This window comes from Pteronotus mesoamericanus, unplaced genomic scaffold (assembly GCF_021234165.1).
Source record: "Pteronotus mesoamericanus isolate MK-2021 breed Mesoamerican mustached bat unplaced genomic scaffold, CSHL_Meso_final contig_101, whole genome shotgun sequence".
In the NCBI taxonomy this organism is placed as follows: Eukaryota; Metazoa; Chordata; class Mammalia; order Chiroptera; family Mormoopidae; genus Pteronotus; species Pteronotus mesoamericanus.
In genome coordinates, this window is record NW_026555001.1 from 11,303,214 (window position 1) to 11,320,238 (window position 17,025).

General features: G+C 39.4%; 1 protein-coding gene across 1 annotated transcript in view; it reads right to left on the minus strand.

The window, feature by feature from the left end:
• TTC27 (tetratricopeptide repeat domain 27) overlaps positions 1–17,025 on the minus strand; it is a 142,209-nt gene that overhangs the window by 43,992 nt on the left and 81,192 nt on the right. The window contains exon 12 of the mRNA XM_054568042.1: positions 15,606–15,728. Coding sequence (XP_054424017.1) covers positions 15,606–15,728 — 123 coding nt within the window. The remainder of the gene's footprint in view (positions 1–15,605; positions 15,729–17,025) is intronic.

The following is a 17,025-nucleotide window of genomic DNA, read 5'->3' on the forward strand; positions in this document are numbered from 1 at the left end:
CCTAAAATTGTATTGTCAGAGTTTGAAATGCCCCGGTTATTTCATGTACCTAGGACACAGGCTGAAGACGAAGGGGACGATAAAAAACACACGTGGTACAAGTTAGAGAGGAATCACAAGTGAATGCGGGCATCCTCAGGAAAGGCGCTGAGCAGAGAGGCGTCCCTCACGTTACCTGGGGACTCATTTAGCTCCCCAGTGCCCTGCTTCCCCCTCTGCCTGTCGCCACTGTGATCATTTGTTAGAGCAGCACCTTGAATCCACCTCTATCCAACGGCAATAAAGAGTCTGTTTTTCCTTTGTAAAATGGTACGCTCAGGGAGTCTGGGATTGCTGAGACACTTACAAAAGGAGGAAGGGGTTACAATGTATGAGGCATTGTTAAACACCTACCTCTTAAGCAAACTACATCTTGCCTCACAGATAAAACTTGCCATCACAAGACTTACGTGCTTCCAGACATTCCATTCACTTTAGAAATTAAAGAGCGTATGCTACACAGGCGTGGGCATTACTCTTACATGTCGACAGTGAAGATGCAGCTCATTGCCCACCTACTTCTGTCCTGGTTACCACACCACAGTCCACTCTCCCCGCCCCTGTCTGTTACCCCTCCGCCCTATTTGAACAGAGGGCAGAAAGCAGGGCAGTAGGGCTCCTTTCCCTCCTCCCACACCGACCCCTTCTCAAAACCAGCAGTGGAGTCGCCGGAGTGGCCGACAAAGCCGTGCCGCAGACATCCGGGAACCATCCTGCAGGAGCGGAAGGATTCTTTGGACTCCCTACCTTACGCGACTGGAATCGTCCAGTCCGTACATTTCATTTTTCGGGGGTTGGACATACCCATAATTTTTCATTTAAGCAGTCTAATTTTTGTGCAACCTTTTAAAAGACAGCTGTGTTTTCAAACTTCTGGCATGCTGTCTTAGGATGTGGGCTCTTCCGCATTTCTGATATCATATGGGTTAGGTAGACTTTTTAAGACTAGTCTGAAAAATGGAACCAGAATTTATAAAACAGATTCTAAGGAAAAACAGTTCTAAGTCCCAAATAACCAAAATAAAGTTTTAAAGTACAATCCATATAATTCCTTTATTCACAGATAATACAACAGTTATTAATGTATTTAACCATATATATATTTACACACACACATATGTATATGATGTATTCAACCAAATTATGTGTAACACACTGTAGTCACAGCAGAATTTTTGCGGAAAAGATCTCACAGTATAGTCATAGGCATTTCTCTTGGCAGCTTGGCATTGAAACTTGATACCCGCACCCTCCCAGAACTTCTTAAGGCTATTTCACTTTATACATTCTTTCCTGCTTTAATCAGTTTGAGTGGATTCTGTTGTGTGCAATTAAACACTGGCCACCATAGTAACTGGTTGTAGAAGTGCCTGTAGGCAACACACCCCTGTGGAAAATGAGTATTTGTGATTATTTATCTAATGTGGTTGGATTTCAAGACAATGAGGATCCAGTGGTCATGGGAGGGTAGAACACTATTGGTCCGTGATATCCAGGGATACTTAGGGAAAAGCACCTATCTAATGCAGGGCTTCGGGCACTGAATGATGGGGCGTCGCGAGAGAACACAGGGCTGTAAGGTAGGCTGGCTGCTTCACTGCACAGCTCAAACAAAGAAAATGACTCTCAGAGAATTTCTATGATTGCCTGAAAGAACTTCTCTTCCCTTGTAACTGCCAACCTGGCATAGCCAAACAACAAATAGAGACGCTGCTCCTGCAGGATCGCTGAATTACAGTACAGGGTGAATTCAGTTTCACCAGTTCTGTGTGAAGGGAAGGCATCTGATTGGGTTAATCCAGTATATTTTAGTCACTCATCTTCTTTCCTCTCTTGCCTTTTAGCCACATATCATTTTATTATTTTTTTAATAATTGCTCTTGTGCATCTTCCATTTATCAATATTCATTTACAGTTAATATTGTATCACCTGATCTTTCTCACATCACACCTGGCCAGTCAAGTCACGCCTAAATTTCTGTTCCACAGAAACAATTAGAGATAAGTTATTGCTGTTGTTTTAAGCCACCTACGTTGACATGGTTTGTTACATAGCAGTAATAACTCCAACAGTTGTAAAGGAGTCGTTAAGGAAAGGAAGGAGGAAGACTTTAAATGGGGACGTTGGGGATGATTCAGCTAACAGACACTCCTAAATGCTACTGAGTTTCCAGGAGGCAGCCCGCCTGCACCTGATAAGACAAGTGCTACCTTGCTTTAGACAGCGCAATGACGACAGCCCGAGGAGTTACCTTGCAAGAGAATGCCAGTTCTCCTCATACCTGATCCCTTCTATCTCTCACTGCCTCCAGACATATAAATAGGCTTAAACACAAAAAGAACTGCAAGATATTGTTAACATCTAGAAGGAAAACCTTGGGACCATGGGGAAAAAGAGAGTCAATGAGTGTTAGACCATGGGCAAAGAGGATCATAACTTTAAATCAGCTGAATTTAGATGCTCATCAGAAAAGTTCAATTCACAGTGCTAACTCAAGCAGCTGGAGATGGTTCTAAACTATTTGCTCAACTGCTTGACTAAGACCTTGACTCAAACATGGCCAAAACTAAAGCTAAGAGGCCAGAAATTCCTTGGTGTAATGTGGAGGAAAGAGTCCGATATCTTAGAAGAAAAAGGTGGTTGTTAATTTATCATTTGCAACCCCTAACTATGTCCCCGATGAAGACCGAGGGGACACCCCTTTCATCTTGGCTGTGAGGATATATCAGGCATGGAATGACCAGCATCCTTGAAAAGTGCTTTAGTATTGCAGGTGTCCCCCGTAAGCTGGGAGAAAAGCTTGCAGATCCCTCTATTGAAACGAGCTTCCTGATTTCAATAGGGATGATCAGGACACACAGTAGTGGAGACTGGCTTACACCCTGGAGCCAGGTGAGCATGCTCATTTGTAATAGGTACAGCCAGAATGATCATTAGAATAGGGCAACTCACATGGATCTTAGGTGGTGGCTGATTATGAAGACTTAGGACCAAATTAGACTGACAGACAGCTAAATTCAAACTTGATCTATATTTTAAAAAGAGGAGGGGGAGGGGGAATACAAAAAAGAGAAGGAGGAAGAGAAAGTAGAGGAAGAAGAAAAGGAGGAATTGCTTTTCACCTAATTCCTATCCCTGGATCATTTCACAGAACAGAACAAATATGTACCATAATTCTTCCTTAGTCTTTCCCAAAGAAGTAATTGTAACCATTTACCAGGTAATAGTATCCTCAGGAAAAAGAAATAACCTTTCGGGGCTGCTTGCTCAGCTCTCAGTTAATGCTAATCCTTTGGGACGAGAACACCATCATGATGCGTTAGAGGGTTTATGGAAGTCGTCTATCCATGGCAGGCCTAGTAAGTCTCTGAACCCACCCAGTGGTTACTTCCCTCATTCTTGAATGCAGAGTTGAATTAGAAACATCAACAGCCAGCAGAGCCCTCAGTGAGTGCTACTGCAAAATAAAGGGCCAAGGGAAAGCTCCTGAAGGTCCCTCCCCCATTTAAAGAAAAAATCCAAAGTGTTACCACGTATCTCTGCAAACCACAGAAATGGGCCCCACCATCAAAAAAAAAAAAAACTTGAAAGATATTGTGAAGTGTGTGTTTGTGTATATGGTTAAACAGGCGGTTTAACCTACCCATTTAAACTGAGCAGAACACAGATGGGTCCTGGAAAATGTCATAGATTATTATAAACTTAGTGTAATGGTGGATCTAATTATACCTACTGTTCCAGACATGATCTGTTTCCTGGAACCAATCATCACTGCCCCTGAGACTTGGTAACCAAGTGCTGATATGGTATATTTTTTTCTACCTAACAGGAGACAACATCAGATAGAGAGGGCTTTCACTACAGAAAGAAAAGTACCCTTCCCTATCTTGCATGGACTTGGTGGTATAATTTAGTCTGCAAGGATCTTGCTTGTCTCGCCATCCATTAGACCCCACCAGTCTACGACATTGATGACATTGTGCTAATAAAACTCAAGAAACCTAGATTCAAAAAAAAGATCATGTGCCGATGCCTATCAGAAACCAATTGGAAATTATCATATTCTTAACACTATAACTTATTATTAGGAAAAATGTTCAATTTATAAAAATTCATTTGATACATTACCTCTAAAGACCTCATGTATTAAAGTAGACGTGTGAAGTAAATGTTTATGTGTTATAGTTATTTTTGTTCTTATATGCTCTGAGAATGCTTTAACATCCACACTTTTACTGAAGAAACTGTAAGTTCCCCCAAATCAAAAACTCTTTTTTTAAAAAAACTATATAACACAATCTATAAAATACTCTGTACCTGCTAGTAGTTTGGCACTTTCCAGATAAGTAAACCCCCATGTTAAGAGGGCTAAACCGCTGCATACTCGTGTGTACTGGATTATGCTACATGTCAATTTGCTTAAGATGGAAACTATGTTTCCTAAAATCCCTCTCCCTTCAGATTTCATGTTAGAGTTCGCCAGAAGAGCAACTTGTTAGGAATTTGAAAGGCGGACGTAAAGCAACAGGCTTTATTCTTGGAAGGCTGATGTGGTTAAATACAGTGTCAAAAAAGTTGCAGTGCTGTCCTAAAGGCCCCAGCTTGTCCTTGCTCTATGTGTCCAGCTCGCCTTTCCAATCATTGGCCCTGGAAACCAAAAGCAACCCAGATACAACGGCTTTCCGCAGGCTGTTGGTATCTCCAATTCCCCTTAAGCTCCAGCTTATCCACCTGTGCAGATGCTGCGAGTGGACCGGCACGTGATTTTTACCCTCATCCTCACTGTCTTCCGCACCTTCATTTGCCCAGCTCTTCTTCCCGCATTTGTGAGATCTAATTCCTTTAGTAAGCCCTTTATTCCCCCAAATACTCAGTGGCTCTGCTTTTATAAATAAAACCTGAATGATACAATCTTTTCTTTTCATTTTTTCATTTTTTTTTTCATTTTGCCTTTGAAACTCCTTACATGTCCTTCCTTTTGACAGAATTTACAAATTAGCTTTTATCCACTACATTGTTAAATGCATTACTTCACTTAACACCTACAATAATTCTGAAAGGTAAATATTAATATACCCATTTTTAAGACAAAGAAATAAAAGTTTAGATTCCTTAATCAGCTGGTCAGCCCCATTATAAAGATACTAAGTTGAAAATCAGGATCAATACCTACCACAAGCAGACATCAGCAACAATGGTGGCATAAGGAACCACACTCTGAAAATTCCTAGCTCTATTAAAGCAACAAGAAAACTGCCCCCCAAAATGTTAAAATTAACTTTTTGGGAACTCTGGAAATCAACCAAAGACCTGAAATAATCCAGCAAGTGTTTATTCAGAAAAAGGCAAAATTCTGGTAAGAACAACAAGCTTTGTGTCATTTTACCTTGTACCATTCGTTTTCCCTCTTCTCCACTCCACAGCAGCCTTGAAAACCAACAGCAGGCATTCACAGAGAGCAGCGGCCTTGCAGCCACCAGCGGGAACAGAATGTGTGTGTAGCTCCTCTAAGTCTCTATCTCAGAAAATTATCATTATATGACCAGTCTGGTGGCTGTCTTTATTTACCCTAACTCTGAGCTTGCCCACTGAAAAGACTTCGTCAAAAATAATTTGGGACAACTGATGAGTTTTGCAGCTGGCTGAGGTGTGTAAACAACAGCTGGGGCAAACAATAGGCTAACCAAAGAGGACTAAGATATACATAAGGGCTTTGAAAAAACTCCAGCATATTCATCGGAATCTAAAAAACCACGCAGGAGCATATGTTCGAGAAGAACCAAGAAAGCCCTAAGCTCTCACCTCGGGCTGACCTTGAAGGCTTTGCACAAGCAGTTAGTGAAAGCCAGGGCAGAGTTGTCTACTGCCCGGATGAAGGTTGAAAGCACCCGAACATACACACACAGAGCCCATTAGCAAAGACTGGGGGACTTGTTGATTCAGGCATTGAAGAAATTTTCTGTCCAATGATTAATTGACTACTAATCTAATCAATTAAGATTTCAGTAGCTACATAAGACAAAGAATATATACAGGGCAAAGCAAAATTAGGATTACAGTTGAAGGTATGGGAAATGCAGAGTTTATTCTTCTGTTATTATTTATGAATTATTGTATTATTTTCCATATGAACAACTGTAAACCTACTTTTGTCCCATCCTGTGTTTTACATGACTAGTCAAGAAATACCACCAAACAAACAAAATACAACACAAATAGCAACAACTTCATTTCCAGAATTGCCGCATTATATTAAGTATCTAATTTTCAATAACAAATTACAGAACCATACAAAGAAACAAGAATGCATGGCCCTTACCTGGGGAAAAAAAAAATCAATAATTATAAATCACCTCTGAGGACACCCAGATGTCTGCTATTTTGAATAATCCCTAGTACAATGCCTAAGAAAATAACTTAAAACAACAGTAAAAAGAAATGATGAGGGAATTAAAATGGTACACTAGAAAATATCCATTTAGCCAAAAAGAGGGCAGTAATGGGAAAAATAAAAAAAGACATAGACTAATATAGAAAATAACAAAAACACCATCATACATCCTACATTATCAGTAAATGAATCAAATATAAAGGAATTAAATGTTCCAGTGCAAGGCAGAAATTGGCAGAAAAGATTTTTAAACTGATCGAACTAAATGTTGTCTACAAGAGACATATTATATTCAGACACACAAAGTAGGGGAAAATAATGAAAGCAGATATACTCTATAAAAAGAAACCAAGAGAGCTAGAATGCCTATACTAGTATCAGACAAAATACACCTTAAGACAAAAATTGTTAATGGAACAAAGAAAGGCATACTTTAATGATAAACATTCACTCCATCAGGAAGATACAATAATCGTAAGTGTATATATTCACTTAACAACAGAGCCCCAGGTTACATGAAGCAAAAACAGATCTGAAGAGAGAAATAGTGAATTCAACAATACTATTTGGAGACTTCTATATCCAACTTTCAGTATAGTTGAATAGAACAACTATACAAAGGACAGAAATAGAAGGTTGAACAATGCAATAAACCATCTTGACCTGACTGACATCTAAGGAACACTCCACCCAACAACAGCAGAATACACATTCTTTTCAAGTGTACACAGATCAGTCTCCAGGATATAGTATATATTAGGCTGTTAAAAAAAGTCTCAATAAATTTGAAAAGACTAAAGTATAGAAAGTATGCTCTTCAATCACGATGGGATGAAATTCAAAATCAGTAACAGGAAGAAATTTGGGGAAGTCATAATATGTAAAAATTATCATTCTTCTGAATAGCCAATGAGTGAAAAAAGAAATCACAAACAACTTGAGATAAATGAAGAATACATGTATATATAATATGCCCAAATTTATGGGATGCAGTGAAAGCAGTGCTTAGAGGAAAATTTACAGCTATAAAAGCCTATATTGGAAAAGGAAAGAAATTTCAAATCTATCATCTAATCTTCCAGCGTAAGAAAGTTGGAAGAGTAAACTAAACTCAAAGAATTAAAAAGAAGAAAATAATAAAATTAGGGTGTAAACAAATAAAATAGATTATAGAAAAACAAAAGAAAGAAACAAACCAAAAGTTAGTTGGTTCTTTAGACTCAAAGTACTAAAGTCAGAAATAAAAGAGAAGAAATCACTACCAACCTTACAGAAATAAAAAGGACAATAAAGGGCCACTATACTGCACAGGTATCTCACATTTAAAATAGGATCCAACACTCAGAATATTAAATCATACCCTTAAAGTACCTGCAGAATAAAAGAAATACCATCCTACAAATATTCACTCTACTTCTAATTGTACAATATTATTAACCAGGAAGAGTCACCAGAGACCAAAGACATATAACACAGACCTAGTGTTTGCAACATTTATCAAAGAAGACAAAAAATACAAATAAGAGATTAACAGTAATCAGGAGAAACTTCACATTTGGAAATGGTAACGTACTGAGGATTTCGGATACTTCCTCCACTAACTCATACCTACCGAAACGCTTGCAAGAAGGAAGAACATAGAGGCCCTGGTTGGGGGGCTCAGTTGGTTAGTGTCATCCCAACAGGCCAAGGTTGTGGGTTTGATTCCGGGTCAGGGCACGTTACAAGAAGCGACCAATGACTGCACAGATAAGTGGAACAACAAATTGATGTTTCTCTCTCTCCCTCTCCTTCCCTTTCTCTCTCTGAAATCAGTTTAAAAAAAAAGAACAGAACATAGAGGGTGGGTGATATGCAACTTCTTGTTACCAAACAGTATCAGTTCCAGGTATTTTATCCACTGGAAGATAGGCCTGGGGGGCCAGGGTGAGGCAGTTTCTAAAAAAGGTCAGAAACACCACAGAAACAGTGACTTGCTCTCAACTGGCCTCTTCTTTCCTCAAATTTATATCCCACATTTTTCTGTTAGAAGTCAATTCTTTCTCCTTAAGATCTTACACCTCTTTGTCCTGCCAACAGAATTATCTTTCCCAAGGGCAATGCTTGCAGGCAATATATTTTCTTCCTTCAATTAGTTACATTGCATTCCTCAGACTTCTTCACTCTCTCCAAAATGTTCTCCCACCTCCTCCACTTACCCACTCAGTTTATTATCCAATAAAGAATGACAAAAGATGTGCCCAGTGAATGTAAATAAAGCACAAGGGCTTGTAATATCATTTTTGCAATATTAAAATATGGGTGGCCAAAAGCCTTCACAGAATGTAAAAGCTTTGGTATTTCTGGCTATGGGTTGCTACTTTCCTACAGGAGAACATAGATGTGTATCCTTAAAGGATACAAGAAATTTGTTACCTACATGTCTATTAAATCGTATAAAAATACATTCCCAAACACACCAAGTCATACTTACATGGGCAACCGGCTGCAATGAATCTGAAGTGCTTGCAAGAATCCTGTCAGGTGCAAACCCCAAAGACCACTTCCCTATTCACACACATATATCTCTTACGTATCCAGGCTGTTTCAACAATCTGTTTTATTTTCTAATTGTACACAACTAATTATCACTCTTAGTACAAGTTTGTGGCAATGATTACACATAGTGTGAATCTAAGTATAAAATTAAGTCAAACAAGACGTAAGCAGAACCTACAATTATGGATAGAATAAACTACACCCTCCGTACTTCACCTTAGAAGCCTGCACTGCCCACAGCGAGGATCACACAATCCAATGCCCCAAGGTCCTTGCCAACTGCAGGGGATGAATGAAGCAGGCTGGTGAGCGAGCATACAAAAGAGGGGCCACGCAACTCCAGCCCATTAGCACAACAGTGTGGGACTTTGACCCAGCGTTGCAGCTTCATTTGATTCTTTAAGAGAAGTCAAGAAATCCAGATTTTTAAACGAAATAGCCTGAAAATGTTTACGCTAATGTTTTTCAAAACACTGTGTAAGCCAAACAAAATCTCTCTTACAACTTCATACCTAGAGCACTAAACTTCCACCCTGTGGTGCACTCAGTTGCTCCTTTTCCTGCTCAGCATCTCTCTCCTGATCTCCTGATAACAGAGCTGCTCATCCCTGAGGAGAACCCCTCCCCTGCAGTTCTGTCAGAGAGGAGAGCACGTGACTCAGGGCCTTCGGTCTTCAGGAGAACCTTTCGGTTAGAGCCATGGAATTAACTCTTTTTCCCACTGGGATTACTAAGCAAGGGCTTCCTGGGCCCATCCCGTCTGCTTCGTGGAGAGAGCCATAAACCATGATGACATCATCTCAGCCCCTGGATACAGCTATCATGACAGACAGGTCTACAAGAATTTTCAATTGCATGAACCAATAAGACACCCGACCCCTCAACACTCCCACCTTTTTTTTTTTTCTTGTTTCTTTTCTCTCTCTCTCTTTTTTTTCATTTTTTTATTTTTTTATTTTTTTTTGCCTGGGCTGGGATATGCTGGTTCTCTTACAACCAAAACAGTTCTAACACATCCCCAGGAAACTGTATTGCGTAATCCATTCTACAGATATCCAATCATATGAAGATCCAAGAGGATGTAAGTGCTTTTAGTCAGAAAGGCAGTTCAAATGCCAGTTCCACTACTTACCAACAACATGCCCTTCTTGGCTGTGATTTGTGCCTGCATTTTGTGAATTAGCAGATGGAATTAAAAATTCTAATATATGACAAGAGTGGTGCTCATCTGGCTTTGCCTCTGATCAGTATACAGAAATGGGGAATTGGCAAACCAACAACTGTAAGAAGCTCTCCTGGCAACGAATGAAGGAGGAGGAATGAGCTCTAGACCCAGGGGTGGTACCAACTATAAAGAGTGTCTGTGAGGACTACAGAAATGACAGAAGTAGGTTTAACTGTACAGGCTTGTTCCAAGGGGACAGGAAAATGGGAGGCTAAGAATGTAATGGCCACTGATAGTCAGATTCGGCCATCTGACAATAGCTTTAGGCTTAAAAAATGTGTGTGGGCATGTGTGTGCCACTAGCTCAAACAACCTGGGGCACGTTTTCTAAACAAGTCTTCTGCCTTGAAGCAGGAAGCAGATACGGATTCCGGTGTTGGCTACAGCGGAGGCTGGCTCTCAGAGATGGAGACTGCCCGCGGGAAAGGCGACCCACGTCCTCAGCACAGGGGATAAGGGCAACGGGACAGAGCTGAGAGCGCAGCACCACCTACTCTTACGGCTGCTAGGACAAGCCTAGCAGAAAGCAGTCTAAATTCTTGTTCCAGGAGCAGCAACTGAAAGGTAAAAAGTACAAACCTCTTCATCCCAGCCGAGCCGTCATTCCAAGCTAGGCTTCTTCTGTGTGGGGGTGCCCAGTCCTCGTCACTCTCCCGCTACGCCAACTGTCCACTAATTGCTTTTTATATTTATGTGTGTGACCACACCATGCTCTGGGGCTTGGTTTTTCAAAGGCTTCTTGCCAACATAAATATTCCAGGTCCAAGATAAAACAGAATAATTAAAAACAGGCCTTGTCATCCAATTAGCTGATCATCTCCTATTTGTATTTCCAAGTTAAAGAGTATTTTCCATTATTTTGCCTATTTTTCTCATTCACATGAGCACAACAGGTTTTAAGTTACAAATGAAACATCTACTTTTTTAAGGATTAACAACAAATATGATGGGGCTTTAGAGAAAAGAAAGGCCTGAGCTCGGATTCCAAACTCTGTGACTTACCAACGCTAAAACAGTTCAGACTTTCTAAGTTATAAATATTATATGACAAAGACAAAATAATTACATAAAGAATATAGTACATAAGAGGCACTCAAAAACTGCACTATGTAATAACAACCTGCTTACAATATTTTTAGGATCTACAGAGCAAGAATAAAAATTCTATTCTTAATGAAACCTGTCCCTATTCTATTTCTAGTCCCATTTCTATTCCTAAAGTTAAAAGGTTTAAATGGGAGGAGATTTCATAATCTGTTTTTGGAATGAGAATACACAGGTATGTGGCAGGGGCTGAAGAGGTATCTTCACCCCATGTGAAGTTCATGAGAAGCAGCTACTTGAAGATTTGCGTCAATGCAAACACTAATGAGTGAACACCTACTAGTTATTCATTTAGCAAATACCTTTGAGTACTCACTATGTGCCAGACCTATGCTATGTGTTGGGGAGTCAGCTATAAATAATATAGACACAAGTCTGGTTCTCAAATGGCTCACAGGTTAGTAGGTAAGATAAGCCAGCAAATGGGAAACGAGAGTAGTACTGGGTGTCACAGAAGCACACAGGAGAACGCCGCCAAATCTGGGAGGAAGGTATCAGGGACAACGCACTGTGGAAAGTAATCACCAAGGAGAACCTTGAAGAAATAAGTAGGAGTTTGCTGGAGGACAGGTTCTGGACAGACAAGGACATGTACAAATATGCTGAGATGAAGCAATGGTGCAAAACCAAGAAGTTACAAGTGGTTTAGCCCTGTTGAAACTCTGGGCACAGCATGGGTGAGCAAGTACAAAGAGGGCTGAAGCACAGTGGAAGAGCAGGGGACCATGCAGTTAGCACTGTGAGGAGGAGTCACATCGTGAAGTGGCGTGTGCTGGTTGCTACAGGAAAGACTCCCATTCGCGCAAAGAGCTCCGACTTAATCTTGGGGCAAAGGGAAGTTACTGAAGAGTGTGGGAGTGACCCAATCATATTTGTCTTTCAGGAAGATCGCTCTGGCTGCAGTGTGGGAAAATAACTTGTGGGAAATCTTTCAAATCATATAAAGAAACGATGTGAGAAGAAGAAAAAAACCAAAAACCCAAACTAACTGCTCAAAGAATCTCAGCTGTTAAAAATGTTCAATGTTAAAAACATTTACTTACAATTTACAGAAAAATATTTTCAGAGCCCATGGCTACAATTGCAGCATAATGAAAGAAAATAATCTCAGGTAAACTTTGTCTGTCAGAAACAAGAGAAAATAAGAGAGGTCCAAACCATCTCTCCGTTCCCTTCACTCCCGCCCCTTAGAGCCACCTCATGCCAGCCAGTTCTTTGTTCTTCGGTCAGGGGCCACGTTTGCTCAACAAATAAGAAGTTGTCCATATGCTTGGGGTAACTGCTATAATGTGCTGGATAATGTTTAAAAACTAAATGCTAACAGATGAGAACCAGGACTGACCTCACAGTCAAGCAAAATTAATTTTAGGTATTTTGCCAATGGTCATTAAATAATGAGAATGTCCATAGATAATGTCTAAGTTAGAGAATCTAAGACCTTACAATAGCAGGTGCAAAGATGGGCACCAGATACAATGATTAGAATTAGGTACTTTTCAGAATTTGCCTTTTAAAAAGAAATTATGCCATTAAGCACTAAACTCAATGATTAAAATTTCACAAACTTCTAGTTAAGTGAAAATGTGGTGACAATTACTGGCACATGACCAAATACTAAAAGAATCTGAACTGTTTTAGAAATAAAACATTTGCTTCCAACTTGAAACAAAACTTTTTAGGGTCTATGTTAAACCAATCTGTAAATATAGAATTAAGAAAAACACGTAAGGGAAGTCTTTTTATGTAGCAAATAAAATGCTAAACTAACCTTTAAAATCAAGATATTGAGGGCTGTTTGGCTGCAACTCACAAAAGACTTAAGACAAAGTAAATAACTATATATTCCTGAAAATTAAAATATGTACATTTTCTAGAATAATTACAAACATGAAAATTTATCATTATTATAAGACATTTCTTACAAAGTCAGGTGCAAATTTAAAAAAAAAAAGGATTGCCACAACTACTTTGGGGACATAGTCAAATCTATGATCTGAAAAGGGATGGATTCATTATATTTTTTTCTTTTTCCTTTTCTTCTGCAGTTACAGAAAGTCCAGACTCAACATACTTTCTAAAAATAATTAAATAAATTTAATAGTTCACAATTGGCTTTGGGTATTTGTGATTTGCCAATCTGCTTATTTCAAAAACTACCATATTTTTACATACAGTATTATTTATGTCTACTGACCAATGTAAAAGACTAGCAAACTGAGGAATGATGTAATGGGAGGTAGAGCAGATTGGCGGGGGGTGGGGGGCAAGACATTCATTCAACCATTCATTCCTTTGTTCAACGAACATGTGAGCACTACTTCAGTGCCAGACTATGAGCCCTAAAAAATTTTTAAGTCCCTGAAGAAACATAATACTACATTTCATCAAATTTGAGATGCCATCAATTGTAAGACTAACTCTTAACTAATAAAGAAAAAATGTTTTCAATTAAACTATGACATAATGCCTTGAATGAATCACATCAGCCTCTCACTGCTTTGATTTTTTTTAATCTATTCAGATAAATTTGGCAATTTTTCCTGCCTTCGTTCAATATATTGCTTGACATTTTAAATGGCAGCCTTTATTTACATATCTCAGTAGGAAACACATATTATTCTACTTTGAGGTGTCTTTGGCTCCCACAAAACACTTGGTTTTTGTTGTTAAGAAAAAGTAAATGGAATTGTGATGATTTCTCCAATAACAGAGGTTTACTTCTCCAATATCAAATTTACATCCCTTTACTTTGTTTCTGTCCTTTACTGTGTGTTCAACAACTTTTTGCCTCGATGCCAAATCATGAAGGCATCTCTCTGATGGTCATTTAAATGGCTATTATATCCAAACCATGTAGCGCTGACACCATGTGTGTAACACCATCAAAACTACGGTATTAAGTGTGGCTACAAGTAAGCCTGTACAAGCAGGGGCGATGAGAACCGGGCCAGGCGGCCCCCTGACAGCAACTGGAAGGTGCCACCAAGTGTTTCAGACACCCCAAATTCAGAGACAGTAAAATGTGAAAAAATGTCTTGGAGCCGCAGCGGTAGAAGCAGCAAACACCCAGGCAGCACCATGAGGAAAGCACCATTCTATATATTTTACATACATTATATCATGAAAACCTGTAAGGTCACAGATTGTGTGCCTCCAGGTGAGAAAACAGGCCGGGGCGGGGACAGGTAACTTGCCCAGCATCTTTGGCCGGCCGCGCAGCAAGGCTGGCCATGCAACCTCTCAAGTTAATGATCACTAACTGGCTTTGTGATTTGAGGCAAATCATTAGAAACTCCTTTCCTTATTTGGAAAAATAGGGAACTGGAATGGATAATGATAGAGCTACTTCCCAGCATGAAAATACTATAATTATATAATCTTTTATGGTAAAATATAATTCCCAAACTAGTTTCTCCTTAAGCCAATATAGTTCAAAGATCTTCAGTGTCATTAGTGATGAGTGAAAGATATGTAAGTTTTACTGCTGGCCTAAAATCGACATAATTTAGAACGAATTTATGAAACAGACACATGTCCCTTATACCGCTATTTCTCTTATTTATGGTAATGGTGAAGGGTTGACTGCAGATATAAATGACCCAATTTGGGGGTTTTACTCTGTTCGCATATATGACAGAAATTTAGTCATTTAAAATTTTAATCCAAAATTAACATATGAGTTCAATATGTCAGTTTTAACAGATATTCACAATACAGAGCCCCTTATTCTTTTTAAAATCCTGTTCATTTATGAGGGGGGAAACAACACATTAATAACAGATGCAACTATTGCAACATTTTCCCTCTTGACTCAATTTAAGGTAGAATTAAATGTGTATCATACACTTAATGACTCTTCCGCCCCGGGGGGACATCATACCCTTTGGATTTCCTTCTACAGACGCAGGCAGCTGCTCTCCTTCCTAGGTCACCTTCCTTCAGGCCCACAGCCTCTGATCATCAGACACCCCGGGATGATTAAAATAATTCCTAGTATTTTACTGGGAAGCTGCCCGACAGGAGGAGAGTCAGTGAAGGAAAGAGATTCGAATGTGAAGTGTCGTTAAAGCCTCCAGTGCTCATTCTTAACATCGTCTTGGCCTGCTTTTCTCTTTTCCATACACATACCCATGCGGACACACAAAATGACCGGCTCCAACAGAATCACTAAAAAGAATACATTAAAAAGACTTCGAGGGTGGGGGGCAGGTAGAAAAAGGCACTGTTGGCAAAAGGAGGCTTAAAAGTGAGAAGGCGCTCAAAGAAGGCAGGCTCTTGCCGACACACAGAACTTTGCTGTTACATACCTTCCCATGCTGCCCAGCTCTTTCATAACAGATGACAACATCTTCCCACATTTCTAGCTTCTCAAATATCTGAAGGGCTGAACTGGTACATCCCAACTCAAAGAGCAAACTTGCGAGTTGGCGCTAGAAAAATCAAGTTAGAATAATGAACGTTTCTTTATGCAAAGGCAGATTCCTGTTCCACTTGCAGGTATAGCCAATCTGCCATTTTAAGGGTCTTCTTATTTGTGATAAATGTGTAATTTATGTATGTCAACCTCAGCTAATTAGGAATTTGCAATGATTCAATACTTACCTTTACTTTGTAGGATGGATTAAAAAACTATATAGTAACTGTTCAAAATACTCAATACATCGATTTTTTCCCCAAGAACTCAGAAGAACTTAAATAGTAAATTTAGTGTTTTTCACCTGGAATAATATATGACACCTCTGATTTGTAAAGCTGAGAATCAATAAATCAATTTTTAAAACTCTAGTTGTAATGGTTATTTTCAAAAAGATAAAAGATAACAAATGTTGGTGAAGATGTGGAGAAGGGAATCCTTGTGCACTGTTGGGGGAAATGCAAATTAGCACAGCCACCACAGAAAACAGTATGGAGGTTTCTCAAAAAACTGAAAATAGATCTACCATACAAGCTACCAACTCTACTTCTGTGTATTAATACAAAGGAAACGAAATCATTATCTCAAAGAGACATCTGCACCCCCACGTTCATTACTGCTTTATTTACAATAGCCAAGATATGAAAACAACATTAAGTGTCCATCGATGAATGAATGGATAAAGAAAACGTGAGGTATGTATAATGGAATATTATTCAACCATACAAAACAAAGAAATCCTCTCATTTGTGACAACATGGATGGACCTTACGGGCATTATGCAAAGTGAAATAAGTCAAACAGAGAAAGACGAACACTGTATGATCTTACTTACACGTGGAATCTAAAAAAATAGAACTCACAGAAACAGGGAACCGACTGGCAGTTACCAGAGGTGGGAAGTCGGGGATGGGGGAAATGGGTGAAGGTGGTCAAAAGGTACAAACTTCCAGTTACAAGATAAGTAGTTCTGGGGATATAATGTACAGAATGGTGACTACAGTTGACAATACTGCATTCTGTATTTGAAAGATGTTAAGAGAATAGAGCTTAAAAGTTCTCATCGTAAGAAAAAAAAAGGGGTGATGGATGTCAACTAAACTCAATTGTGGTAATCATTTTACAATATATGGCTATATCAACACATTATGTTGTATACTTTAAACTAACACAATGTCACCCTAGCCGGTATGCTCAGTTGGTTGGAGCATCATCCTGTAACCAAAAGGCTGCAGATTCATTTACCGGTCAGAGCACAAACCTAGGTTGTGGGTTCAATCCCCAGCCTGGGCACATACAGGAAGCAACCAGGC